The sequence below is a fragment of the Schistocerca cancellata genome, chromosome 1 (genome assembly GCF_023864275.1).
Source record: "Schistocerca cancellata isolate TAMUIC-IGC-003103 chromosome 1, iqSchCanc2.1, whole genome shotgun sequence".
Classification (NCBI taxonomy): Eukaryota; Metazoa; Arthropoda; class Insecta; order Orthoptera; family Acrididae; genus Schistocerca; species Schistocerca cancellata.
This window is the reverse complement of record NC_064626.1, coordinates 382,207,829-382,235,601: the sequence shown is the minus strand read 5'-3', so window position 1 is coordinate 382,235,601 and position 27,773 is coordinate 382,207,829. Positions and strand designations below refer to the sequence as shown.

At 38.5% G+C, this 27,773-nt stretch overlaps 1 protein-coding gene across 3 annotated transcripts in view; it reads left to right on the top strand.

The window, feature by feature from the left end:
- Window positions 1–13,767: 13,767 nt before the first annotated feature.
- The window catches only part of LOC126175195 (probable glucosamine 6-phosphate N-acetyltransferase), a 44,653-nt gene continuing 30,647 nt past the window's right edge, over window positions 13,768–27,773 (top strand). The window contains exons 1-4 of one of the 3 annotated variants that reach the window (XM_049921816.1): window positions 13,768–13,973; window positions 14,296–14,455; window positions 18,923–18,985; window positions 24,048–24,178. In XM_049921816.1, coding sequence (XP_049777773.1) covers window positions 13,956–13,973; window positions 14,296–14,455; window positions 18,923–18,985; window positions 24,048–24,178 — 372 coding nt within the window. In that variant the 5' untranslated portion in view covers window positions 13,768–13,955. Of the gene's footprint in view, window positions 13,974–14,055; window positions 14,206–14,295; window positions 14,456–18,922; window positions 18,986–24,047; window positions 24,179–27,773 lie in introns of those variants that run through there. The other 2 variants (XM_049921807.1, XM_049921797.1) reach the window with 2 other exon arrangements.

The following is a 27,773-nucleotide window of genomic DNA, read 5'->3' as shown; positions in this document are numbered from 1 at the left end:
TTTGTGCTGTGCAGTCATCAAGGGTACATGAGTGGACCTTTGGCCGCAAAAGCCCATGTCAATGATGTTTTGCCGAATGGTTTGCACGCTGACACTTGTTGACAGCCCAGCACTGAAATCTGCAGCAATTTATAGAACAGTTGCACTTCTGTCACACTGAACGATTCTCTTCAGTCATCGCCAGTCCCATTCTTGCAGGACTTTTTCTGATCACAGCGATGTTGGAGGTTTGATATTTTACCGGATTCCTGATATTCACAGTACACCCGTAAAATGGTTGTATGGGAAAATCCACACTTCTTCACTACCTTGGAGATCCTGTGACCAATCGCTGATGTGCCGACTATAACACCATGTTCAAACTCACTTAAATCTTGATAACCTGCCATTGTAGCAGCAGTAACCGATCTAACAACTGCACGACCGATCTAACAACTGCACCAGGCACTTGTTGTCTTATATAGGCGTTGCTGACCACAGCACCATATTCTGCCTGTTTATGTACCTCTGTATTTGAATACACAAGCCTATACCAGTTTCTTTTGTGCTTCAGTGCAGTAGTTTTCAAAGAAAATACTTATCTGCACCTGTAAATGTGGAGCCCAAGTTACAACAGTCCAGGATACTTGGCATATAGCTAGCAGACTGTTCACTTGTTGAATGTAGATATTCAGACAATTTGTGGAAGGAATAGCTAATTAGAGAAGATTTTAATTTTCTTCTGAATTGGTTGGGAGTCCCAATTTCAACCACTGTTAGATCGGTTCTTATTGAATATCTTTACAGCAAACTACATAACTCCATTCTCAGTGCTAGACAAGAAGGCAAAATCTACATGAAATTTATATTTTGCCTTGTGCTGCAATTTATTTAGATCACATTTCAGTATCCTTCCAGCTCACTTCTGTTGAACAAATGTGATATCACTCTAGGTGCACTGCCCCACAAGACAGTTTCATAAAACAGGCAGTTAAAATAAGCAAACACTTTTGTCTTTAGGTCAACATGATTAGAGATTGTTATTCAGCTAGAATCATGACATTCACATAGATGTTTCTTTTAGTGTACAACCATTATTTTTGCCTGTTTGAAATCTAATAACTGTGTGTGTGAGATCAAAAATCAGACTGTTTATTGTGAACCAGTTGGACTATTCAGCTCTCATCTGTACTGCATCAGGTAAGTTAAGTTTGGACGCTTGATTAATTTGCTTGTGTCATCACCAGTCATTACAGATTTTGAACTATACTTCAATGAAAGTGGAAAATAATTTCTGTAGTTAAAGAGGGATGGAAACCTGACTTAAGACTGAAATAACTGACTTAATGACCATGTTGATTACAAAAACTGGCTTTACTGATCTGGACATAAAGAAGACAAAACACTGACTCAAATTCCTCATTAGGAATGATGGGTCTGCACCACCTCCATAGCCAGCCAACTCATACATCTTTATTGTTTTAATTGTAATCAACATATAAAACTATTACATATAATGATGATGATAATAATAATAATAATAATACACGGATGATCTAAAACTACTGGCAGCAACACATCAACAACTCAACCAATTACTAAAGATAACAGAAGTATTCAGCAATGATATAAATATGGCTTTTGGAACAGACAAATGCAAGAAAAATAGCATAGCCAAGGGAAAACACACTAAACAAGAAGATTACATATTGGATAACCACAGCGACTGCATAGAAGCGATGGAAGAAACAGATGCCTATAAATATCTAGGATACAGACAAAAAATTGGAATAGATAATACAAATATTAAAGAAGAACTAAAAGAAAAATATAGACAAAGACTAACAAAAATACTGAAAACAGAATTTACAGCAAGAAACAAGACAAAAGCTATAAATACTTATGCTATACCAATATTGAACTACTCATTTGGAGTAGTGAAATGGAGTAACACAGACCTAGAAACACTCAATACACTTACACGATCACAATGCCACAAATATAGAATAAATCACATACATTCAGCAACAGAAAGATTCACATTAAGCAGAAAGGAAGGAGGAAGGGGATTTATCGACATAAAAAACCTACATTATGGACAGGTAGACAATTTTAGAAAACTCTTTCTAGAACGAGCAGAAACTAGCAAAACACACAAAGCAATCACTCATATAAATACATCGGCTACACCACTGCAATTTCATAACCACTTCTACAACCCTCTAGATCACATAACATCAACAGATACGAAGAAAGTAAATTGGAAAAAGAAAACACTACATGGCAAGCACCCGTATCATCTAACACAGCCACACATCGATCAAGACGCTTCCAACACATGGCTACGAAAATGCAATATATACAGTGAGATGGAAGGATTCATGATTGCAATACAGGATCAAACAATAAACACCAGATATTACAGCAAGCATATTATTAAATATCCCAATACCACAACAGATAAATGCAGACTTTGCAAACAACAAATAGAAACAGTAGATCACACCACAAGCAGATGTACAATACTAGCAAATACAGAATACCCCAGAAGACATGACAATGTAGCAAAAATAATACATCAACAGCTTGCCTTACGACATAAACTTATAAAACAACACGTTCCCACATACAAGTATGCACCACAAAATGTACTGGAGAATGATGAATACAAATTATACTGGAACACAACCATTATAACAGATAAAACAACACCACATAACAAACCTGACATCATATTCACCAATAAAAAGAAGAAATTAACACAACTAATCGAAATATCCATACCCAATACAACAAATATACAAAAGAAAACAGGAGAAAAAATTGAAAAATACATCCAACTGGCTGAGGAAGTCAAGGACATGTGGCATCAGGATAAAGTTGACATTATGCCAATTATACTATCAACTACAGGAGTCATACCACACAATATCCACCAGTACATCAATGCAATACAGCTACATCCAAACTTATATATACAACTACAGAAATCCGTAATTACTGACACATGTTCAATCACCCGAAAGTTCCTAAATGCAATATAACATATACAGTACAGTTAAAAGGAAGTCACGCTTGATCGAGGTCTGCGTCACTTTCCATTTTTGACCAGACATAATGTCTGAGAAAAGAAAGAAAGAAAGAATAATAATAATAGTAATACGATGCAAAAATCCTGTTGTCTCAACAGAGATCACCACAAAAACCAAAATTCAACTTGAACACATGATGGAAAAGACTACCACAGAGTCACTATCCCAGGCACCAGTCAATGGACTGGATTCACCTGATCAGCGGATTCTGGGGGATTAGGGACACCACGCGAAGAAGAATCGGAGCTTCTCAAAGACTTCTCACTTTCTCAAAATGAAACATAAAAACTTTATTGGCACAATTAATGTGAACACTCGCACTAAAACAGGCAAATTAAGGCACCCCGCTGACACAATGGGAAAATTTGACCTGAAAATCACTGCACTGCAAGAGACGAGATTCATGGATGAAGGACACTTTAACACAGAGAATTACAGGATCTACAATGCACACCTGTCATAAAATTAAGAGACAAACTATCACTTTTCGGAACTCGATTCACTGTACACATTTCCATATCAACTCACTCATTGAATTCACATCTCCCAATGAAAGAATCTCCCTGCTCTCAGTAAAACCAGCTAATAAAGCCTACACTTTTATCAGTGAGCATGCCCCCACATACCACCACAATAAAATCAATCCTGAAACAGTGAACAATTTCTGGGAAACACTGAAAGAAACAACAAATAAAATACCAAGGCACCATGTGAAAATCTTATTAGGTGATTTTAACGCACAGTTAGGTTTATAAATAAAAAAAATAAAATAAAATGACAGAGATACCACTGGCCCCCATACCAAACACAAACGTACCAACAAGAATGGTGAAAAAACTAATCAACTTCTGCAGAAACTTTGGACATAAAATCATGAGTACCCAATTTCAAAAACCTGCACATAAATTAACCACTTGGAGATCACCCGGTCTTAGACAGGGTGAATATCAAATTGACCATGTCACAATTTCCAAGGAAAACATAAAAGAAATTCTAAGTGTCAGACCCCACAAAGGTGTCTTTGAATCAGATCATCATCTTCTCAAAATAAAAACAAAATTCCAAACCAACAGAATGCTAAAAAGGGCACCCCAAAAGTACAGAACCAAATCCAGAGTATCTGAAACTCAACAAAGAAGAAATAATCATGCAAATCAATAAACAGACTGGAAGACACTAACAGAGAAAATTCAGGAAGCCATCAAATTAGGAAAAACCCCTCGCTCCAGGAAACATCGCTGGTGGAACACAATCTGTGATCAGGCAGTTGGCAACTGAACAACTGCGCGGAAAAAATCTAGCAGTCACAAAACTGGTGAAAACTGGGAGAACTTTCTTAAGACCAAAAATCAGATCTCAAAAATAATTAGAAAAGAGAAATGGGGATATGACAACAACAGACTCTGCGAAATCCAGAAATATTTCATCAAAAATAACAGAAGAAATTTCTATAAGACTTTCAGAGAAAACTTACAGGGATACCAAGTGTCTAGTTTGTGCTTCATAAAACCCTATGGCTCTTTGGATACTAACACGAAAAATAACTGCAAAATCTTAGCCTAATATTTCAATTCCTCCTCAACTGTGAACCACCCCAAGAAAAACTTATCTTCTCTCCTTCAGTATTCTCACACTCAGACTCACATGCTCTGGATCTCGATGAAATAAGGAAGATTGTCAAGCAGTTGAAAAATAACAATGCACCACGATAAGATGGGATCATTGCTGAAATCTGGAAACTAAATGATCCTATACTTATGTGGAAACTACATCATATAATACTGGACATGTGGATGATGGAGCAATACCAGAGGACTAGAAATGCACTCTAATTCATCTACTACACAAAAAGGGTGACAAGACAGACATCAACAATTACAGAGGAATTTCCCTGCTCCCAGTAACTTAAAAAATCCTTTCCAAAGCACTTTTAAACAGGATAGAATCCCAAGCAGATCCACTAATTGGTGGTGCCAGGCCGGAGGAACAGATCTGGTGCTTACAGACGATTTTGATATTACAAATGAGGAAAACAGCAATTACATTCATTGACTTCAGGAAAGAATATGATTCAGTGGACTGTGAAACCCCATTTAAAATCATGGAAGAATTTGGGATTGACTGAAAGACATGAAAAATCGAAGGACAGACACATACTGGAACAACATCCAAAGTGAAACTCGTGGGCGAAATATCACAACCCTTAGAAATCAAAACTGGCGTCTGATAGGGGGACGGACTATCCCCAAAGCATTTCCATATTGTTCTAGAAAAGATCATCAGGGAATAGGAATATCACGTAAAGGGCATCCAAATTGATATCAAAAAAGAAAACCAAATTAAAGTCAAGTGCTTTGCTTTCGCTGACAATGTTGTAATTAACACCAATAACAGAACAGAAGTAATTCACACAGTGGACAAAACTACATGAAATTTCACAAAAAAAAATCTAGACTACAGATTTCTTATGAAAAAACCAAATGCATGGAAAGACAGCCAGAAAATAAATCTCCTTTAATCACAAAACATGGTAAAACTGCATAAGTCTGCCATTCTAAATACCTCTGAGAAACTATACAGTCCTCAGGATTAAACCAAATCACCAATGAACAAAGAATTAACAAGCTACAGAAGGCATACAAGCTAACATGGACGCATTACAACAAGAAGTGCATTTCGACAGATGCAAAATTAAGGCGCTGTGAACAGTGGTTCCACCAGAAGCAATCTACACAGCTGAAACAATGGTGATTGATAGTCATTCAAAAATTAGCGAAATAGAAAAGCAGGAAAGAAAAATGCTCAGGAAGATTTATGGGGCAATCAACAAAAACAGCATTTGGATGAAGAAACTGTAAAACAAGCTCTACATAAAGACCAACACAGTAACAGACAAAATCAGAAAATGCCGAGCCAAATTTTAATCATGTATCTACAGGATGGAAGACTCCAGAACAGCAAGGAAACTTTTCATTATTATAACAAAGAGCAAATGCAGCACAAAGAGGCTGAAAGAAATCCAGAGGCATCTGCAGCAGATCTACATAAAAAATCCCGAAGACCGCACTGACTGTCGGAATAAAATCACAAGTGTAAAGTTTGAGGAACGAACATGGCACCAGCTTGGTAAAAAATGGGCAAACAAAAGAAGGAACATTCTGAGAGGATGAAGAGTTTTTGAGAAGCAAAACATCCAGAGATGAAATTGTGAATTCAAGTTCAATCCCTCTCCTAAAGGGGAACAATCATTAATAATAATAATCATGAAAATCATTGCACTTTATTATTATAGTACTGACATGCTCCTCATCAACTCAATTAATATATCTGAAACTAGAAAAAGCAGCACATTACCGTTTTCAGAGTAATATGGAAAAATGTTTACAGCTTTTAATTTTCAAATGATACACCTACATCTATACTCCGCAAACCACCGTGAAGTTCATGATAAAGGGTATATCCCATTGTACCTGTTATTAGGCTCTCTTCCCAGTCCATTCATATAAGGAGTGTGGAAAGAATGATTGTTTGAATGCCCCTGTGCATGCTGCAATGCTGTGCATGCTGTCCTCACAGTCCCCATATGAGCAATAAGTAGGGGATTGTAGTATATTCATAGAGTAATCATTTAAAGCTGGTTCTTGTAACTTTGTTAGTAGTCTTTCTCAGGATAGATAATGTCTGTCCTCTAGATCTGCCAGTTCAGTTCCTTCATTGTCTCTGTGACACTGTCTCACGGATCACACAAACCTGTGACCATTCGTGCCATCCCTGTTAGTACTACCTCGTATGGGCTGGTTGCTTGAGTGATTTGTAAGCTATTTCCTTTGTAGGCTGATCACAGTTCTCCAGTATTTTACAAATAAAACAAAGTTTACCACCTATTCTACCCTATTCCATTTCATATCCCTAAAAAGTGTTACACCAAGGTATTTGCATGAGTTGGCTGATTCCAACTGTGACGCATTGAGAACTTTAGAGAAAACCTGAGTTTACTTTTATGGAAGGTCCCAAATCATACTGTGATCATTGGTGGGGACTTTAATCACCCAACAATTAATTGGGAAAATCAGAGTGCTGTTAGTGGTGGGCATGATAAGACATCCAGTGAAACTTTACTAAATGCCTTCACTGAAAACTACCTAGAACAAATAGTTAGGAACCCCACTCATGATGGAAATATATTGGATCTAACAGCAAAAAATAGATCTGACCTCTTTGAGTATGTCCACATTGAAACTGGTTTCAGTGACAGTGACGCAGCTGTGGTAACAATGATTGTCAAACTACAAAGGACAACTGAAATAAGCACAAAGATATATATGTTTAGTAAACTGGATAAAAAATTGGTACTATCGTACCTCAATGAGGAACTACAAACTTTCAGCACAGGGTAGGAACTGTGGCTCAAGTTTAAAAGAATAGCTGACCACGCACTGGATGGATATGTACCCACTAGAACAGTCATAACGGTAGGGAACCTCCATGGTATACAGTCACTGTAAAGAAACTTCTGAAGAAACAGGGATTCATGCATAATAGGTCTACAACAAAGCATAGGGCTATAGACAGAGATGCTGAACGAAACGCTTTTGGCTGTCGAGCGAGCAATGTGTGAAACCTTCAGTGACTACTGTAGGAGAATATTGTCAAGTGATCATTCACAGAACCCAATTAAATTCTGGTCTTAAGTAAAGGCTGTTTGTAGCATCAAAGTTGGTGTCTAGTTCCTAGTGAATGAGACAGGAATTGAAACTGAGGGTAGCAAAGCAAAACCCGAAATGCTTAACTCTATTTTCAAATGTTCCTCTACGAAGGAAAACCCTAACTTAATCCCTGTACCATTGAAAGGTGAGTGTAATAAGTACTAGTGTCATTGGTGTTGAGCAGCAGCTGAAATCATTAAAACTGAACAAAACTCCAGGGCCTGATGGAATCCCTACCAGATTTTATAGTGAATTTGTGGCTGAGTTAGGCCCTCTTCTAACTGTAATCTACCCCATAGATTCCTGGAATAAAAAACCACGCCCAGTTATCCTTGACATCAATTTGTTGTAGAATCTTAGAACCTATTCTGAGCTCAAACATAATGAGGTATCTTGAACAGAATGACCTCCTCCATGCCGACCAGCATGGATTTTGGCATCAGTCATGTGAAACCCAACTCACACTTTTCTCACATGACTTATTGAATGCTTTGGAACAAGTCAGCCAGGAAGATGCAGTGTTTCTTGATTTCAAAAAACCATTTGACTCAGTACCTCACCTACACTTATTGTTAAAAGTACGATCATATGGAATATCAAGTGAAATTTGTGACTGGACTGAGCACTTTTTGGCAAGCAGGAAACAGCATGTTATCGTGGGTGGATCGACAACTTGCACTAAATGTTCCAAAATGTAAAATTTTGACTGTGCAAAAAGAAAAAAATGTAGTATCCTTTGACCATAATATCAATGAGTCACTGTTGCAATTGGACAACGCCTACAAATACCTGGGTGTAATGCTTTGTTGGTATATGAAATGGAATGATTACACTGGCTTAGTCATGGGTAAATCAAACTGTAGACTTCAGTTTATTGGCAGAATACTGGGGAAGTGCGATCAGTCTACAAAAGAGATCGCTTACAAATCACCCATGCAGCCGGTTCTAGAATACTGCTCAGGTGTGAGGGACCCCTACCAAATAATACTAACAGGGGATACTGAACATATACAGAGAATGACAGCATGAATGGTCACGGGTTTGTTTCAGCCATGGGAGAGTGTCACAGAGATACTGAAGGAACTGAACTGGCAGATTCTTGAAGACAGACATAAACTATCTAGATAATGCCAATTAACAAAGTTTCAAGAACCAGCTTCAAATGATTACTTTAGGGATATAATACAACCCCCTTTGTATTGCTCGCATAGGGATCGTGAGGATAAGATTAAACTACTGCACCCACAGAGACACTAAAACAGTCATTCTTCCCGCACTCCATATATGAATGGAACAGGAAAAAAGCTTAATAATGTATGTATTGTGTCATGTACCTCATGGTGGTTTGCAGAGTATTGATGTAGAGGTGGATGTAGATTGATATTATTCTCATAGGATACTATGTTTTTCGTTTTTTGAAGTACACAATTTTACATTTCTGAACATTAAAGGAAATTAAGAATCTTTGCACCACTTTGAAATCTTATCAAGATCTGATTGAATATTTATGCAGATTCTTTCAGCAGTATGTCAAACTCCTCCCAAAAAGGCCATGAAGGCCCAGCAGTACCAATCGTGTCAACCTGAGTGCACAGGCATCACTAAATGTGGATATGGAGGGGCATGTGGTCAGCACACCGCCCTCCCAGCCGTATGTCAGTTTCCGAGATCGGAGCTGCTACTTCTCAATCAAGTATCTCCTCAGTTTGCCTCACAAGGGCTCAGTACACCCCGCTTGCCAACAGCACGCGGCAGACCGGATGGTCAGCCATCCAAGTGTTAGCCCCGCCCAACAGCGCTTAACTGCTGTGATCTGATGGGAACCAGTGTTACCACTGCGGCAAGGCCGTCGGCATAAGAGAGGTTAACTCAGCCCCAAATTTAGTGTTGAATGTGGTAAGGATTCCATCGGGTCCTGGAGTTTTTTTTTTCCAGTAATTTCAGATGTTCTTAAACACTACTGACACTAATACTTATTTCAGTCATTTTTTCAGTGGTACGAGGGCTAAATTGGGGCGATTCTCCTTGATTTTCTTTGTAAAAAGGAACATTTGAAAACGGAGTTAAGCACTTCAGTTTTTGCTATGCTACCCTAAGTTTCAGTCCCTGTCTCATTCACTAGGGACAGGACACTAACTTTGGTGCCACTAACAGCCTTTACATATGACCTGAATTTCTTTGTGTTTTGTAAAATATTGTTTGACAATATTCTCCTATGGTAGGCGTCATGCATTATTCTTTTGACAGCCAAACACATTTCATTCAGCATTTCTCTAACTGTAGCTCTCTGCTTTGTTTTATGCCTATTATGCAGTAATCTCTGTTTCTTTAGAAGTTTCTTTACAGTTACTGTACACCATGGAGGGCCCTTCCCATTATGAACTGTTCTGCTGGGCACATCTCTCTCCAGTGCATGGTCAACTATTCTATTAAACTTGAGTCGTAGATCCTCTACATGCTCCTACCCTATGCAGGAAGTTTCAAGTTCCTCATTAAAATGTGACATTACTGGTTTTTTAATCTTGTTTACTGAACAAGTATATCTTTCTGCTTGTTTCAGTTGCACTTCGTACTTTGGTAATCATTGTTGCAATTGATTGTAATTGTTCTAGCTCAGAAAAGATATGGTTTTCCAGCCTCTACATATCAGCTATGTGTGGTGAATATTGTTGCAAATATATTATAAAACAGCCACATTCATTTTAGGAAAGTCTTTTAAATGTTTAATTGCACAGCAAAATGAAATGTAAACACCATTCACAGATGTAGCCTTAGGCCTGTTCAGATTGCAACCTACAAGACAGTACGAGGAGAGATCCATGATTGAAGGATATGTGATTAGCTTGTCACCAGTCTCTCCAGCTGCTCTTGCCAGTAGATGAATCCTGATGATGTCACAAGCTCCTCATTTGGCCTCACAAGGCTGAGTGAAACCTGTTCCTGACTTTTCCTACCTCAAAAAAATGTGAGGTTGTACTGGGAATTGAACCTGGGTCCTTTCATAATGAAGGCAGCAACACTACCCATTCAGCAACAGCGATGGTCCTAATTGATTAAACATGATTAAAATGGTGCTAAAATTTAAACACTATGCCTAATTTCTGTACCCGATACAAGCACTGTGGCTTAGCCAGAAATCAGAAAGTTGTTTGTCCACTATGTCGAGAGATGTAAAAGTAATTTCTGGAGTGCCACAGGGAAGTGTGATAGAACCATTGCTGTTTACGGTATATATAAATGATCTAGTAGAAAGTGTCAGATGCTCTTAAAGGCTATTCGCAAATGTTGCAGCTGTCTATACCAAAGTAGCAATGCCAGGAGATAGTAAGAATTTGCAAAATGACCAGGAGAGAATTGATGAATTGTGCAGGCCCTGGCAGTTGAACCTGAATGTAAAGAAATGTAACATATTGTACATACATAGAAAAAGAAATCCACTACTGTATACCGGTAGCTACACTACTGATGACAAACAGCTGGAGACAGCATCTGGCATAAAATATCTAGGCGTAACTATCCAGAGTGACCTTAAGTGGAATGACCACATAAAACAGATAGTGGGAAAAGCAGATACCAGACTCCAATTCATTGGAAGAATCTTAAGGAAATGTAACTCATCCATGAAAGAAGTGGCTTATAAGGCGTATGTTCACCTGATTCTTGAGTATTGTTCATCTGATATCCCTATCATGTAGGAGTGATACAGGAGATAGAGAAGATCCACCGAAGAGTGGCACTTTTCATCACGGAATTGTTTAGCTGGTGAGAGAGCATTATGGAGATGCTAAAAAAACTCCACCGGCAGATGTTACAAGAGAGGTGTTGTGCATCATGGAGAGAGTTGCTATTAAAGTTTCGGGACAGCACTTTTCAGGAGTAGTTGGACAACATATTACTTCCCCCCACATACATCACATGTACTGACCACGAGGAGAAAATTCGAGAAATTAGAGCCAATACAGAGGCTTACCGACAATCATTCTTCCCACATAGTATTCGCGAATGGAACAGGGTTGGAGGGATCTGATAGTGGTACTGAAAGTACCCTCCGCCACACACCATTGGGTACCTTGTGGATTATGATGTAGATATATGAGACAAATCACAGATAAACTTAGAAACATGGTGTATCTTCAAGTCTCTTATGTGCTACAATCTGCACATTGCATGCACCTAGGAACAGTCAATTTCAGACATGATATGCCATCTTGAGTCTCTTGTGCCCTCTCATGAAATTACAACCAGCTACAAATTTTTCTTATCCTATTTCTCAGCCTCCTTGAGTCAGGTGTTGGCTTCTAATATAAATGTTGAATCTGTTTCCAGACTTAAAACTTTTGTTTTTCATGAAGTGCCATTAAACTTGCATAAACTGTCTTTAATTTGTGCAGAGGAAACATCTATGTTCAGACTGAAATTTGGGGTAATTTGAACCTACTGGTAACGGATGTCAGCTTAATCCTGTAACATAATTATGATGTGGCACGTGACATCATTGTGCAAAATAACAAAGATGACAGAACACTGACGATAATTATGTTGCGTCTGTTCTTTTATGAAATGAAGACTGTAGTGACAGGCTGATTTGTAGAGTATCCTGTGAATGTGACTATGTAATCTTAGATGTGGTGGCGTACTGACCTGTTGCCTAGCCTACGATCTAGATTGATTTGAAAGATGTCAGAGTGATTATAACGCAAGAAAAGGGCGAAATGGAAAGATATGAGGTTTAAATAACACTATGACGTCGAGATTTGATTACCAGTACATCTATATTTTAACTTACTATGCACGCACGGTAATGTAATGTGTGCGCGCGCCACGATACCAGTGGTGGAATCGAGAGAAACCACAGCAGAACTGAGAAGAGACTAATACATTTTAGACGCATCTTTTGTTGCCTGTTAATCCACAGAATGGTTGAATCTCTTTCCATTCGCCCATACCCTCTTGCTTTACATTTTACTGTTCCTGTTAGTCTCTTCTGTAAGACTTTTAACGCTCAGAAATTACATACTGTGATACAAATGTCCTTTGACTCCGTATCCTTGGTACCAAAACTGAGTTGTCACTGAATATTAGATTAACTGACGAAAGCATGCAAGGTACGTTATCTTAAATGCATCATAGATGCTGACTGCGGTCAATATTTTGTTCATGAAAGACGCTATGTTCAGCTTTTGCAAGAAATCACGAGAGCTTCCTAACTATCCTTAATACCAGGAATCTGATTTCTTCAGTTTCACTTCTGCTTCCACCAGTGGAGTGTCCCTCAAAACGGCTTATGTTTGAGAAACAGACCTTTGTCCCCATTATAGACCGCAAGAATGACCCATAATATTACATTTGGTATATAAATTAAATCATTTCCATAATTCTTAGTTGCTTATATGAGTATCATATTTCTAAGAGTGTGCCTCAAAATCAAATTACGCAGTCATGAACAACACAATCCATTCCCGTCCATTGACCCTTGCATTTAAGTACAAACAATCATAATTTAACAGTAACAGGGTGGAACTTTCGTTGAAACATTTCAAGGCTTAACTTTTGTTTCGAAGTTTTTTTATGAAATGAACAACGCGGCTATCACCCTATAGTACCATATCTGATTGTCTTAAGATTCCGAGAGTCTGTGCCTGTTCCATTCTGTCGCTGGTGTCAGCTAGCAATCCTAAATGAAGAAACAAAATATACAATTACTTTCCGGGTAAGGTAGCTAAACTTGTATAAAATGTATAAATATCCCTTGAACTGACTGTACTCGTCTGGCTTAATAATGTAAGGTTCTCGGAAGACGTGATTACTGAAACATAAGTTTCGGCAAATGATAAAATATAGACTAGTTAGACTTTATAAAATCTGTCTGCTTGGTGACAGAGACTGTTCTTTTGAACATAATATCATAAGCGTCGCTTATAACAAAGTTGTACCACTGAATCGAAAATAGCTTGTGGACGCGGCATGTATCGAACGGCGAAGTGCGATGTGGCAACACTAGGAACAGGTGGCGTTGGATGTAAACGTCGCTACGCCCGAAAGTTTTCTCCGGCAAGCTAAGTGACCTTCTGAAAGCTCAATGTTCGGAATGTTGGACTGACAAGTTATGAAGGACACACAAGTCCCTGGAGTTCGTAGTTAACGGTCATATTCGCAGAGAACTGCCAGCAGCTGTAAAATGGTGTTTAGAGAGCAGGTACCTCTGACAAAAATATAGTGATTATTTTCATTTGTATGTGATTAAAGCATTGTTGACAGTGTAAGCTACTTAAGCATATGTCACATCAGCACTGTAACAACAGCTGTCAGGGTGTATGACATGAGATAAGATAATTTACACCGTGAAAGCCGCTTATACTTAATAATTTACACAGCGAAAGCCGCTTATACTTGCTTCAATGGGAAACTTTACCTCTCATCTTTGTGGTGTAACGTCACATTGTCGCTTTATTGCATATAATTCGTTGTACTGTTCCACCATATAGCCGTATGTAGATTGGAACATTACTTATTTTCAGGACACACATGCTCTACAACATGAGCCGATGTACGATCCAGAGTTACTTAAAAAGCTGGACTTTTCGCAGTCACCAACAAAATTTAATCCTCCTGTTACTGCAGTTAACCCCGGAGAAAATCTTCTAGTTCGCCCCTTGTGCCGGGCGGATTACGAAAAAGGTTTGTAGCATTTTGATAGTATGTAAATGTAATTATTAATTTAGTGTTGGCTGTTCTAATTTTCATTCCTTGTTAATAAATGTGTACGTTGCTCAGTTAACACTTTAGAATGATTTGTAAAGAAGAGTATCATTGTTAACGATAAAACTCCATTTGCCTTTGCTTAGAAGTGGGAGCTAATAAAAATACATACACGGATAGCCCAATTTCATGGGACGCACATTGTTAAACATATACCATTGTTGTGGAACAGTGTAACGTAGTTAGCATTACGGCAGCATTTAATTTATTTCTGTGCAATAGATTTAAAACGACCCTTCATAAGAATTACATTAACTTGCAATAATAATTCGCAAGAGTCCTGTATTATTAATTTTAGTGTTTTCATTCTCTTCCTCAGAGGAGCAGCTATAGGTATCATATTTAACCAGTAAACATGTTACTCCGAAGGCAATTAAAATTGAAAACTTTTTGGTTACTCAGTTTATTGCTTTGATTAATATTTTATACAGGTAGACGAATACCATTCTAATAATGTAGGCCATTAGAAGTTAATGTAGTGCTTCTTAATCTTGAGAAAGTTTCCCTCGAAACACAATCTGTATCTGAACACCATAACACTCAGCACTGTTTCGTTCATAAGCGAGTCCCTAAGCTAAGATTAATTTCTTTACTTTTGGTTGTATTGACATATCTGCTTGTATGCTGGTTTTAGCGTGTGGTCTTGAGTGTTTGATCTCTCAGATATGTATGGCTAGTCACGTGAACAAAATACATGAAGAATTATGGCTGAAAATATTCATAAACATGGTAAAAGCATACAACAGACTTACAGGAGAACGTAAAAGAATAGATAGAGAAAACTGAAACAGCTGTGCATTTTTGGGTAAATTGAATGTCACATTGTGCATCACCATGTAAACCAAACTGAACAAAAAAATTTAATTTGCATGTTTTGCATACTGATATGATTTACTTTCTTCTATTTAATCTTCATACATAGTTATACTGTCACCTGTTAATGAGGTATTTTACAAAATGTATAGTAGTAGCCCTAATACTGATCCCTAGTGGAGACCTATAGCATATTTTTCTTTTGTCTTGGCATTTGTGATTTCAAGGTGGGAAAAGACAACAGATGGTTTGCAACCAGTTTAATATTTTGCACATCCTTAATCACACATGAAACAGAAATTATTTGTTATTACTTAATCTGCAGTTCCAGAAATTGTTCGCCTTCAAAATATTAAATGTCTGCAAGTTATTATATAGAATTCCAAATGTGTCTCCATTCTAGATTTTATTTTATGCGGCGCTCTAGCACATTGACAGTCATGGGGCCAGTGGCAGACACAGCAGAGATTCACACCTGACACTGTGTATCTCCCTGTGGCCACATTATCCAAGATGTTTAGTATAGTGTATCTTCGAGTAGTGTTTAAAGTGCAAAAGACAAAGTCCAAGATGTGGAACAGGGCATTGTACCTAATTTCCTGTCACCGGTTGTAACTTCAGCAAGAAACGCAAATTAATGCGCAGTACTGCATTATATACTCTTCTAAACATAGTTGAGAGTGTGGCTGTCGGCAGGCACACAGTGCTGGGCATTAACCTGCTGTATCTACTGGGAGCCTCAGGGCTTTCAGTGTGTTGGAATTGCTCTTTCCGGTAACTGCGAAATAAATCTATTACTATTCATTTTGGCTCATGCAATCTACTGTTGCTAGGAGTAGGAAAAGACAAAATACAATCAAGAAGCATGATTCTGCGTAACCAGTACCGAAAATCAGACTTCCACACTTGCTAGGCCTTCATATTTGAACATACAGAGCTCAGTCAAATGAGTAATCATGCACAGTGTCAGTAAGAAACTGAGAACACTGTGCACTAGTGCAGACAAAGCAAATAATATCTGCCAGATCAAAATAGTGAAAACTGATGATACACACATATTATATATTTCTCACTTAAAAATATAAGGAGATTTCAACCTGCCAAACCTATGTAATGTGCATAATAGTACATTGAACCAAAATTAAAATATATACACCACAAAAGATGCTTTTTTAACATATATTAGACAATAGACAGAAGTTCATTAACAGTACTGTACATGAGGCTGAAGGATACGTATACACTGTAACAGAGCTAAATTAAAGTTTTATGGCATAGAAACACTCAAACTGAAATAAAATTATATGACACCAAAAGGACAGTATAAGAATTTTACGCGTCTCAGTGCTTACTTGTTAATCAGTAAAGTTCTCTGTCTTGATTTATGTACCTGTCGATGCTCCAGTGCCTCTACTACTTGGCGAATTGATTCAGTGCTTGCTTGAGTGTTCATAACCAAACAAGATGTTACTGCATTATTAATAGAAAATGCGTGCTAGTTGTAGTTTACATTGTATAGTGTTGAAATGGGTTAGTCTGTGAGGAGTGGAGGAATGAGATCATGCACAGTCTCTGCCTGTCTTCAGATGCATGAAGTTTTCTTTCATATAACAGCTACTGTTATATGCAACAAGGTCATATTATATACTTTATAAAATTCTTACTTACAAAATTTTATGCAGTAAAACTGTATTCATTGACATTATTATTATTACAGACATTTAATTATTATAAAGATCAGTTAATGACAACATGATGCTGTATTATCTTCTGCAAAGTCTCTGTGTTCAGATCATCCCCCTTACATACACAGTGATGCTCCATTACTTCATTGATATGGTTTTTCCAAGAATGTTGTGGTCTGCCACTTTTCTATCTGCCTGGTGGCTTCTATTAAAAAAATTTTGGTGGCCACTGATATTTGGCAATCTCAGCAAACATCCATACCAGTTTAATGATTTTTCTTTCACTCTTATCACTGTTTCATTTCTCCTTGTTCTAGCTCTTACTTCATCATTAGTTTTTTCCCCTTGATTCTTGATGTTCTGTTACTCTATTATTAATAATGCATTTTCAGTTTTCATTTGATGTTAATTTAATATCCATAGTGCTGATCCATATCATATGACAGTTTCAACTATTAGCCTGCCCACTGTCTTGTTATTGTTGGAAATTTTCTTATCCTGCCAAAAAGAATTCATACACTTCATTGCTTTTCCACTTTGTTGTAGTCTGTATTTTGCTTCGGTATTGCCAAATCCACTGTTGTCTATAAATGCCTGTAGCTCTTCAAGTTTTTCTACTTGTCTCATAACTGCTTTGTTATTGATGTGTACTTCAAATCTACTGTCACTATTAACTACCAGATATTCAGTGTTTGTTAGACTCATCTGCAGTCCCCATTTGTCATATCTGTACAGGATCTATCTGTCTACACTGACTTGTCTTCCCCAGTAGGTTGACCCTCATTCTACTTTATTTTCTCATACATAGTTTTGGTCATTGTACGTTTCTCACTAATTCCTCAGAAGCAGTTGATGTTTCAAAAGGAAACCATATATCTTTTCCACTCTTGACGTATTACAATCGATTGACAACAGTTTTTAATAAGGTGTGTTATTTTGTACTTCAGATGGTGTCCTCCAGCATTTAGTAATCCTGCAGGAATATTTCTTGTACTAGATGATCATTCTTCGTTTTAGTTAATGTGCTATTCACCTTCTCTTCTAAAATGGTCATACTTCAGATAGTTTCTTCAGTCTTAACTTTTTTCCTCTTGTATGTACTTGGCTCTGTTTTTGAGTAGATGATCTGCTTCTTTCTTTACTCATGTTTTCTTCATACCTGTAATTGTAACGCGTTGATGTCACTAAGTGGGTGAATTCTGGTTAACACTTATGTTCACACTAGGCACCTTTTTAATTTACCTGTGTATAGACATCTGATAGTGTTCTGTGTAAGGTTCCACGTATACTTGGTTTGAAATATTAGACAAAAAAAGGACCTAAGTAACGAATTAGTCTAAAGTACCTTCCTTTGCGAACTCGTGTGTAATTTGATTTGTTCCACATCCTTGGCTTATTTATTTATTTATTTATTATGCAACCATGTGTAAATGAATACCATCTTTTCTTTCAGGTTTGATCAATTATTATTGTTATTGTTGTTTCTTTCTTTTGTTCCAGTCAGTGACCGCAAAAATTGTAATCAATTTCTTCTGTGGTGACTGTCCTCATATGTTGACACTTATTTTCTACTTCAGTTTACAGAGGCTGTTGACTCTGTCATAAGCCAGACATGACACTAGTTTCACAAGCTGATCCAGAAAGTGTGAATTTTTTACAGACTATGATCACAGACCAAACTGATAGTCTGATGACAATTTTTGTGACCATATACTGGAATAAAAGAAACAAATTCAACAATTCCTGGATCACTGTTTTTATTCATGAATATGCCACAGCTTGTGAAGCTGTTGTTGCTGTCATTTTCTTGTCACTTCATTTAGCTCTGTAAATTACATTATGCTTACAGGGTGAAAAATTTTCTGACAGAATAAAATTCATCTTTCAGGATTTGTACAATTGCTTGGGCAGCTGACAACTGTTGGAGATATCACAAAGGAGCAGTTTCTTCGTAAGCATTGCATATATTCATTATCTCTCTCTCTCTCTCTCTCTCTCTCTCTCTCTGTGTGTGTGTGTGTGTGTGTGTGTGTGTGTGTGTGTGTGTGTGTGCGTGTGTGTGTTTAGACACACACACAGACTTTTTAATGAGAATGTTTCAGTACCATGAATACTATGATACCAGTTAAAGAACATATTTTGAATGCTATGTGAAACTAAATTTTTGTGTATCAGTAATAATGAATCAAAATCTCAGAAACAAAGGTTTTTTTAAAGGATACACAGCCAGCTGCAATTGTGAAACAAGTAGCTGTAATTTTTTTTTCTTCTTTTCTTTTTCTTTCACTGTGTGGCAATGCCCTGTAATGCAATTTGTGTATACTGACAAAATGTGTCTCATATTTCAATTAAGTTTACAAACAGTTTGATCATTCTGATACCAAATAATTCTTGTAGTTAACCAGTGTGTCTTCATTACAAATGTATGAGCTATCTGTTGTGGTATTGAAATAGCCATTTGTTGGTATATATGTGGGTGATTTTTGCATTAAGGTAGCCATACTCTGTATGTGGACACTACAAGCTAATAGTGTGGGGATGGTCAAAGATTTGTCAGAGCATCAACAGTTTATGTAAGGATGTGGACAATGTGAGAGAGACCTAACTTCAAATGTTAAACATGGTAGCCATCATCATTTATTCTATTAACGGGCCTTTGAGGCCTACTGCTGAAGAACAGCAGGAAGAAAAAAACATCACAAACACAAAAACCCCAATAAAAGGAATGTCTGTCAATCACAAGAGAGGAGGTATTTGCTGCAGATGGCACTCTCATCTTTTCGTGTCTATAGCATCATCCTCCAAGGCCCCCAGTTCCACTTCTTGAAGGATCGTCATCACTCGATCCTTTCATCGTGTTCTTGGGTGCCCTCTTAGGCATTTTCCCATGGGTTGAGAGTGGAGGACTCTCTCAGGAAGGGATCCACCCACTCGTAAGTTGTGACCAAACCATTGTAGTCGCCTCTGTCCCAATATACGTCCTGTGTGCCGCTTTCCAAACCTCAAGTACAGGCCTTCTTTCTTTCTTCTTTCCCATTTACCGTCCATTTTATTGTAGATGGGTCCATAGATCTTTCGAAGTACCTTTCTTTCAGATGCACATATTGAATCTTCTGTCGTTGCTGATGTCGCCCAAGTTTCACAACCATATAAAAGTACTGGCCTCACCAGTATCGTGTACAGATGAACTTTGTTCTTCTAAGATATCAAACGAGATTTTTTAAAAATGTTCATACTAAAGAACATGCGACTAGCACTTGAGCACTTGTTATGCACTGACATAATACTTTCGTCACTTCACTTTTGTTCGTTAATATTGAGTCCAGGTACTTGAACTCTTCAACTCGTTCGAAGGCATGCCCATCTACAACAATGGAAGGAGGGAGAACTCGACAAGATTATACTCCGAGGTATTTAATTTTGTCCTCGTGCACCTCCAGACCAATTTCCTTTGCATTTTGGAGGAATTGGGAAGTATCAGCACACATTTGCTCTAGAGCGTTGCCAAGGATCACAACATCATCAGCAAATATCAGAATTGTGTCTGCTCCTGCCATTTCCATTTCTCTGGTTTGGCAAGTGTCACTACTTACTTTTTCCAAGGACAAATTGAATGATATTGGCGCCAGTGGATCTCCTTGTCTCAATCTATTTTGGATAGTGAAAGGTGGTGATATTTGGTTGCCAAACCATACTTTAGAAGTTGACTGGGAGTAGCAAGCTGCAATTAGACGGATGTATTTCGATGGGATGCCAAGTTCTTCTAACATTTCCCATAATGTAATGCGGTCAGTGCTGTCATAATCTTGCCAAAAATCAATGAAGATGAGGTGTAGTTCCTGAATGAACTCGTAGAACTTTTATCTCAGCTACCTCAAAGCAAATATGCGGTCAATGATATACCATCTCGGGATGAACCAACATTGGTTGTTGTTGTTGTTGTGGTCTTCAGTCCTGAGACTGGTTTGATGCAGCTCTCCATGCTACTCTATCCTGTGCAAGCCTCTTCATCTCCCAGTACTTACTGCAACTTACGTCCTTCTGAAACTGCTTAGTGTATTCATCTCTTGGTCTCCCTCTATGATTTTTACCCTCCACACTGCCCTCCAATGCTAAATTTGTGATCCCTTGATGCCTCAGAACATGTCCTATCAACCGGTCCCTTCTTCTTGTCAAGTTGTGCCACAAACGCCTCTTCTCCCCAATTCTATTCAATACCTCCTCATTAGTTATGTGATCTACCCATCTAATCTTCAGCATTCTTCTGAAGCACCACATTTCAAAAGCTTCTATTCTCTTCTTGTCCAAACTATTTATCGTCCATGTTTCACTTCCATACATGGCCACACTCCACACAAATACTTTCAGAAACGACTTCCTGACACTTAAATCAACATTGGTATGCGCACACAATTCTTTCAGCCTGTGGTTTCATTCGGTTTAGCAGTAGAGTTGCAAAGACTTTGTATCCAGTTTCTAGAAGTGAAATTCCTTGGTAGTTGGGTACTTTGAGATGGGACATATAATTTGCTCCCTTCCATTCTTCAGGAATTATTTCTGCTGCCAGATGGTGGATATTAATGGTTTCAATGCATCCATCAGAGTGGTTATTCTTCCAAGCGAAGCATCTCAGCTCTGATACCACTACTTCCTGGGGCCTTGTTGTTCTTGAGTGGTTTTAGGGCAGCACTGATTTCTTCCGCTAATGGTTCAGGGACTTCTACTAATTCATGGTAACTCTTATCATGGTAGCCGTAACAAATTATTGCCGTTTGTTGTCAGAGAGAGAGAGAGAGAGAGGACAAAAACTTTTCAGTGCTCACTGTTCCTTGTGTAAAGAATATGCATAGAACGTTGGTTGGCTGCTGGGTTATGGCAGGCTTAGCTCTGCATCAAGCCTCTGCCCTGAGGTGCATGAACTAGCACACTGGCAACTTCCTATGATGCAGCAGGATGACAAGTTTTTAACCTTTTCACAGTCACCCCTTGTGTACTGCCCTATATGTCATTATCTTGCTTTTGAGCCAGAATTATGTGCTAGTAGGGTAAGGTGGCTTGATGTGCAAAAGAATTTAAAAAAAATTGTTACCATCATCCAGTTACCAAGAGAGGCAAATTTTATCTGCAACGTCTTGTGAGTAGATCCCCCCGCCAGTGCTAGGACCCAATCATGTATTACTTGGAACCTACTGCTTTCACTGAAGTTTATGAACACTGTATTTTATACACTTTCAATAGTGCAGCACTTGACCTAGTCGTCATTTTGAGTCTCAATAAGATTAGTGCAGTCCTAATATGTTGCACGAGCAATGATGTATTGGAATGTGTGAGAGAGTAGTGGAGATAGAAAGGAAAGACGGGAGAAATACAGTAAAGAAAGACGAATGTGTACAGCTGGAGATCTGAGAGTAAGAGGCCATAAAAAGAAACTGAAAATATAAAGAAATATCTGGAGAAGTATTATTAGTAACATTCCATTTAAAGCTGAAGATACAGCCTTTAAGGAAGCTAAACGTTTGGCTGACATTATTTTTTGTCAATATTTTGTTCTCTAGACCTGCACCTCAAGATACATACAAAGCCATAGTTAACTTTCTGAAAAACTGTGATTTCTCTCTTGTTGAATGAATCGTGGCTGTCATTACTAATACAGGTACAAGGGTGGACAAAAATATGGAAACACAGCGAGAAATGCATGCTTGAACCTAAATGCAGATGCTAGCCAAGTCTGCAGTTCACAGTGCTGTATTTGACCACGTGTGGCACATGTGCAATGTTGTCAGTACGTTTCAAATGTCAGTCATGTCAGAACAGTTTTCTGTGTATTTGTGAGTGCATTGTGCAGAGCCAGGGGCATTTGAATGTGGACAAATTGTTGGTGCTTGTATGGTGGGTGCTTCTGTAACCGAAGCAGTTGAATTGTTTGCTGTTTCAAGAGGCGCTGGATTGCTGACTTACTACATACAGGGAAAGTGGAAAAAACATCACCCACAAAATTGCAATACATACGAAAGTGTTGGTGGAGTGGTTTTGGTGGACATCCTTGTAGAGAATTGTGACAAAAAATAAGGGGACAGCAACTGCAAAAGTCACCGCAGAACTGAATGTCACTCTTACTGATCCTATCAGCACCGACACAACAGACATGGAGCTTCATAAGCAGGGAATTTCAAAGCGAAGTGCAATTCCAAAACCACCTGTCAGTGATGCAAATGCCCATAACAGGAAAACTTGATGCTGAAGCTGTAAAAGCTGAACTCTGGAGCAATGGAAGAATGTTAATTGGTCAGATGAGTCTTGTTTCACTATGTTTCTGATTTCCGGCTGCACTTATGTCCCAAAAGTGAAACATGGTGAGGGTCAGTGACGATGTGAGCTGCTATATCATGGTATTCTATAGGCCCCATGGTTCCTCTGTAAGGTCACATTACTGCCAAGGATTATGTGACCATTTTGGCTGATCAGATCTATCACACGGTACAGTGTTTGTTCTGCAACGATGATAAGTATCGCAAGACAACAGGGCCCCTGTTCACTCAGCTCGCATCATCCAAGTCTGGTTTCGTGAGCGTGAGGATGAATTATATCTCCCGTGTCCACAACAGTCACCAGATCTCGATATTAGTGAGCTTTTGTGTGGCTTCCTTTGGAGAGAAGGTTGTATTATCATTACCCACTTCCATCATCATTCCCTGAACTTGCTGCTATTTTGCAGAAAGAATGTACAAAATTTCCTCGAAAGCCAGACGAGGCCTGTATTCATCCATTCTGAGATGACTGGAAGCTGTTTTGAGTGCCAGTGGCCTTCCTGCCCCATATTAAGCCTGGTATTGTGTTTCCATATTTTGTTCCACCTTCTGTATGGTTTAATTTTGTGTTTTGGTATTATAATTAAATCCAAACATAGCTTTTATTGCTTTCATTTTCATCATTCAGGTTCTGTTTTATTAATATTCAAAATCCTTTGATTAGGTAATACTATGAATAACACGGTTTTATTTTTATTTCCGTAGGGCGATATGCTGAAATGAAGGCCTGTAAAAATACGTACTTCATCACAGTAATCGAAGACACAGTAACTAACAGAATTATTGGTGCTGCTACTCTTGTAATAGAGCAAAAATTCATTCATGGATGTGCAGTGGTGAGTATTTTCAAGTCCAGACATTTTAATTGGAGATTTCTCCAATGAATTTGTATTCAAAAGGTGTTGACATGAATTCTGCATGAATTTTTGGCAATGACTCTTGAGTGAGAATTGATATACTGTTAGTATTGTCATGCTTGGACAGTGATCAATGTGATATGAGAGCCAGAGTTTTACCCTGTTTGCCAAGCATGGCACATGCCACTTGAGGCTAAAAAAGAGGACACGTAGTCCATGTCATTCATCAGTCACCTAGAGTGGTGGTAAGTCTCATTGCCAAAATTTCATTCTGAACCAATTGGTCAAATAGTGAACATGTAAATCGAAATAGAATTTGGTTGTTGCTAGAAAAAATATTGGGGAGTATTGAAAAAAGCTGAACAGCTTCCTATTCTAACAGAAGGTTTCTCCTAAATCGCCAGTCTGTTTTGAGCCAGCCAGCAGGGTGTATACGACCCCGGACAATCGGGAGATCTGGGAAAAACCTGGGAATTTTTTCATCCGGGAGAAAACTGGGATAAACCCGGGAATTTTTTAGAATTCTGGGAATTTTCCATTGTTTTTGTTATCAGTTAAATTTTTGTAATTTTGAGTGGTAAGAACCGATACTCTAACAAAGGATATTACTGTATCCCATGCGAGAATGTACGATGAATTTCTTAAATCGCAGAGCGTTTGACTCTCATTTAAAAATCGACTCTTTGATGACGAGCCATTTAGATGAATTTCAAGCCCAGAAGATCAGACCTTTATGTCGTTATTAAAAATTTTACTGGCACATTTGTATGATATATCTTAAAACGTAATACACGCATAAAAGACCATTATATGTGAAAGCTTAGCTTCTCTTGTAGCGTGTTAATCTTATAGACCAATATTATATGTGAATGCTTTGCGTTTCGTGTAGCAATACTATGTATATTAATTTAAACCATTAACTTTTTCTATTTGTGTGTTCGCACTACTTAACAGTGGTATTCCTATTGGCTGACCACAACACGTGTCCTAAGCTCTGAGTACCTGCTGTCATCGGCTGGCGAGATCACATGACATGAGCTATGACTGGCTTACAAAAGCACATCGCAAACTCGATTTCAATGCTTCGGAAAGTAACATGTGGCGTTTGGTGGAATTCGAATTTACGCTTTCGTAATACGAAAATATGCAGTGTACATGTTGCTGCACATCAAAGATCTTTCCAAAATGTGTTTTTTTCCCTTTGTTTAGTTTTCTAAAGTGCCTGGAAATTCTATGCCCGTGTATAAAACCATAATCATTCAGAGGACTGAAAAGTTATACAGTTCCGAGAGAAAATATCCTGTCAGTTAACAGGGAAAAAGTATGTTTTCACTTGGGAGAAAGTGTATTTTTAACCAGGAAATCCGGGAATTTTTTTCCTTGTCCACGTATACACCCTGGCCAGTGGAAGTCAGTTCGGACATGCAGTATTTATAGACAGAGAAAGGCATTTGTAGTTGAAACAGGCATTATAAAATACAACTTCAGTATTGTTTATTCTAAGAAAAAAACTCTTAATACGAGGTGCATTCAAGTTCTAAGGCCTCCGATTTTTTTTACTTCTCGATGTAATCGCCCTGCAGACGTACACATTTTTCACAATGCTGACGCCATGATTCCATGGCAGCGGCGAAGGCTTCTTTAGGAGTCTGTTTTGACTACTGGAAAATCGCTGAGGCAATAGCAGCACGGCTGGTGAATGTGCGGCCACGGAGAGTGTCTTTCATTGTTGGAAAAAGCCAAAATCACTAGGAGCCTGGTCAGGTGAGTAGGGAGCATGAGGAATCACTTCAAAGTTGTTATCACAAAGAAACTGTTGCGTAATGTTAGCTCGATGTGCGGGTGCGTTGTCTTGGTGAAACAGCACACGCGCAGCCCTTCCCGGACGTTTTTGTTGCAGTGCAGGAAGGAATTTGTTCTTCAAAACATTTTTGTAGGATGCACCTGTTACCGTAGTGCCCTTTGGAACGCAATGGGTAAGGATTACGCCCTCGCTGTCCCAGAACATGGACAGCATCATTTTTTCAGCACTGGCGGTTACCCGAAATTTTTTTGGTGGCGGCGAATCTGTGTGCTTCCATTGAGCTGACTGGTGCTTTGTTTCTGGATTGAAAAATGGTATCCACGTCTCATCCATTGTCACAACCGACGAAAAGAAAGTCCCATTCATACCATCGTAGCACGTCAACATTGCTTGGCAACGTGCCACACGGGCAGCCGTGTGGTCATCCGTCAGCATTCGTGGCACCCACCTGGATGACACTTTTCGCATTTTCAGGTCGTCATGCAGGATTGTGTACACAGAACCCACAGAAATGCCAACTCTGGAGGCGATCTGTTCAACAGTCATTCGGTGATCCCCCAAAACAATTCTCTCCACTTTCTCGATCATGTCGTCAGACCGGCTTGCGCGAGCCCGAGGTTGTTTCAGTTTGTTGTCACACGATGTTCTGCCTTCATTAAACTGTCGCACCCACGAACGCACTTTCGACACATCCATAACTCCATCACCACATGTCTCCTTCAACTGTCGATGAATTTCAATTGGTTTCACACCATGCAAATTCAGAAAACGAATGATTGCACGCTGTTCAAGTAAGGAAAACATCGCCATTTTAAGTATTTAAATCAGTTCTCATTCTCGCCGCTGGCGGTAAATTCCATCTGCCATACGTTGCTGCCATCTCTGGGACGTATTGACAATGAACGCGGCCTCATTTTAAAACAATGCGCATGTTTCTATCTCTTTCCAGTCCGGAGAAAAAAAATCTGAGGCCTTAGAACTTGAATGCACCTCGTAGTTTGGAATAAATACTTATTTCTTAGTGTTTCATCATTTGTTTATGTATGAATCTTCTTACCCCAATTCACCATCTGTAACGTTTTCACATGCAAGCCTCATTTGAAGTCATATTTCAGCCCCAATTGATAATAAGATAAATTATAGTAGGAATTTCCTGTGAACAAGTTGACATTGCAGATATGTACCTGGGTGAATCAAATATATGTGGGATATTTGTTCCCAAGCATCAGTGGTTGGTAGGACCGAACCTGCACCTCAGGTATTGTTGGATGGGGCCATTAGGAGTGGGGAGACCCTGCCATTACATACTTCCAGCATCTTCATCATAAACACTCACAATGTTGGAGCAACAGGTGAATAGTTAGAAAGTTTTGTGGAAGGAATTACAGCGACAGAAATTTTACAGAATTTTACTGCACATTTCAGTGATCAAACATTGTCAAGGACATGTGTTTTTGCCTGGCATAAAGAGTTCAAGGAAGGACAAGATCATATGGAAAATCAACAACATGATCGCCATCCTCAGACCATCATTGAAGATGAAAATATTCGAGCAGTTAGAGACATTCTTGAAGGTGATCGACAAACGAGAGTATAAGAAGTTGCAGAACAGGTCAGAATAAGTTATGGAATCTCTCATACGATCATCACAAATGACCTATAGTTGTTCCAGTTGGGTCCCTCGTCTTTTGCCCAAATGTCAAAAGCTGAGACATTTGGATGTCTTTCAGAGACCTACAACTAGGTTTGTGAAAGAATGTAAAGTGTTTT